Source organism: Penaeus monodon, unplaced genomic scaffold (assembly GCF_015228065.2).
Source record: "Penaeus monodon isolate SGIC_2016 unplaced genomic scaffold, NSTDA_Pmon_1 PmonScaffold_23920, whole genome shotgun sequence".
Classification (NCBI taxonomy): Eukaryota; Metazoa; Arthropoda; class Malacostraca; order Decapoda; family Penaeidae; genus Penaeus; species Penaeus monodon.
Window position 1 is genome coordinate 1 of NW_023654055.1, and position 2,500 is coordinate 2,500.

The window sequence follows — 2,500 nt, forward strand, 5'->3', positions numbered from 1 at the left end:
GCGATGCCTGGATTTTGTCGTGCGGGGAACTGGACATAGCGGTGGAAATTGCTTGCTATGGACTGCAGCGTTTCTTTGACGCAGGTGCTGAGAAACTGCTGCGAGACTTCGAAATCGTCTGCAATGGCCAGCTGCAATCCGCCAGTAGTCATCCATCTCAAGGTTATAAGAAGCCTTATGTGTGACGGTACGGAGGCACCTATGAAATGGAAAAAAGGAAAATACATAAATATATAAATGAAGAAAATAACATTGTTATAATAACACACACGTGTGTGTGGTGTGTGTGTGTGTGTGTGTGTGTGTGTGTGTGTGTGTGTGTGTGTGTGTGTGTGTGTGTGTGTGTGTGTGTGTGTGTGCGCGCGTGCGCCCGCATGTGTGTGTGTTAGTAAGTGGGTATATGTGTGCATATATACTCAGCAGATAACATCTACCACATATCACACATATTTCACCAGTAACCATAGACAACACAAACCTCTGCCGTCGTGAAATTCAGGAAAATGTATCTCGTTCAATATGAACTTCACACTCTCCTTCGATAATCTGAACCTGGCGACGAATTCTTCATCATTGAGACTCAAGAACACATTATTTCTCTCTGTTAAGGCCGCTCGAGGAGGCTGCAGCGCCGCTATATTTTCGATGATCTCTTCAATTAGGTTAATCTCCTCTATGTCTGCTAAACTGTCTGCCATTTTTGCTACCTAGAGAGACATACATATATCAGTTTCCCTGTTGTTGTTTTTTTTCATATAGAGCATTGTTATTTTATTTTTATTGTTGTTTTATTTTTTTCATAGAGAGTATAGCTAGAGTATTTTCTGTTTCACATATGAGCTAAATCATTATAACTCAACATTCTGGCTAAGTTTAAAGGCAACTTCACAATTTAGCCTATTGAATGCAATGGTAGGCAAAAGTAATCAAGCTTCGATAAAGAAAAAGAAAAAGAAAGAAAAAAAATCTATAGCGCGTTCAATATAGCGCGTTCAATCTCCGGAAAAGAGAAACCGGCAACTCTCCTGTACTCCGAGTCTCCAAATCTCTCTTTTGTTTCATTCTAACCAAATGACACTCTATATTAACATCTACTTATATTTGGCACTTACAAAACTCACGTACAACACATTCATTCTTTAAACACCGAATAAAAGTACGCTAGTTTTGGGTGAGTTGCCATTTTATTATTATTATTATCTTTATTTATCTTATTATTATTATTATTATTATTATTATTTTTTTTTTGGGGGGTGGGGGGGGGTCCTTTCCTTGATTGAACGTAGCGCAAACAACGGCCACATCATGCCTTCTTTATATCTTGTTCGAAACAGAATTCGAAACCTGCTGTGACTATACATGCTTCAAAATACTAATCTAAAAAGTGAGGAGGGAGGGTTGAAAATTATCTTCATGCAAATATTATAGAGCTTCACTCTTTCAAAACACAAAGGGGAGAGGGGGGGGGAGGGTAAAGCATGGCATTTACCTAATTTTGAATAAGAAATGACCGAATACACCGGAGTATCGAACATTTTGAAGGCTCGCACTCAACTTGTATACTTTTTTCGGGCAGATGAAATTCGTGAAGATCCTTCAAGGCAGGGAATATTTAATATTTTGTCGAGCGAACGGCAAAATATCGCTCCCTCGCTCCCCCCTTCTTTTAACATACCCAATTATTTCATTTTCCTTCGTAATCCTCTCGTATTACGTAACTTCACGTACTGTCACGTAAAATATTTCGTGACATTAGTGCGCGTGCGTGTGTGATTTCTAACACAATAAACTCTATGTGTGAATTACGTGTGATCTGTACGTGATATCGCCATCTTTCCAATATCATGACATTATATATATGTAAATAATAATAATAATAATAATAATAATAATAAATAAATAAATAAATAAAAATAGAATGCGAATATCCATCACATTTTTTTGAGAAACATAATTTTGAAACAATTACTTCATAAATGTTCGTGCAAATGCAACACGAGATTTCCGCGCCTGCAAAAAAAAAAATATATATATATATAATTAAATAAATAAAATAAATAAATAATAAGAATAAATAACAAACAAAACAAAACAATAAACAAATACATAAATAAATAAATAAAAGTCGGCGAATGAAAACTAAACAGTAAACAAAAAGTCGCTCCATCATCAACCCAGGCTATCTAAACAATAATAAAAAAAAAAAAAAAAAAAAAAAAAAAAAAAATAAATAAATAAATAAAACGAATGAAAAACAAACAGTAAACAGCTGAATTTGCAAAGAACCCCCTCCCCCCCATTACGTCCGAGGATCCGAATGCGCTGACAAGAGTCGAGAATTTCGGATCTAAACCTTCTACTTCTTAAAACAACCGTAACAAAATACGCAACTCGGTTAAACCTCGCAAAACTATCACTTATATGCCAGTTTTACAAACCTTTTTACCCCGTGATACAAAGATAAATCATCAATACAAACTCTAATCGACGCCGAAGTCTA

General features: G+C 35.8%; 1 protein-coding gene across 1 annotated transcript; it reads right to left on the minus strand.

Moving 5' to 3' along the window:
- Positions 1 to 7: 7 nt before the first annotated feature.
- Positions 8 to 909, minus strand: LOC119570285 (the record flags this gene model as incomplete). The annotated part of the gene is made up of 2 exons (XM_037918090.1): positions 479 to 909; positions 8 to 199 (listed from the first exon to the last, which is right to left on the minus strand). Coding segments are annotated over exons 1-2 (412 nt in total), but the record flags the coding sequence as incomplete, so codon positions are not given.
- Between the last annotated feature and the right edge of the window lie 1,591 nt (positions 910 to 2,500).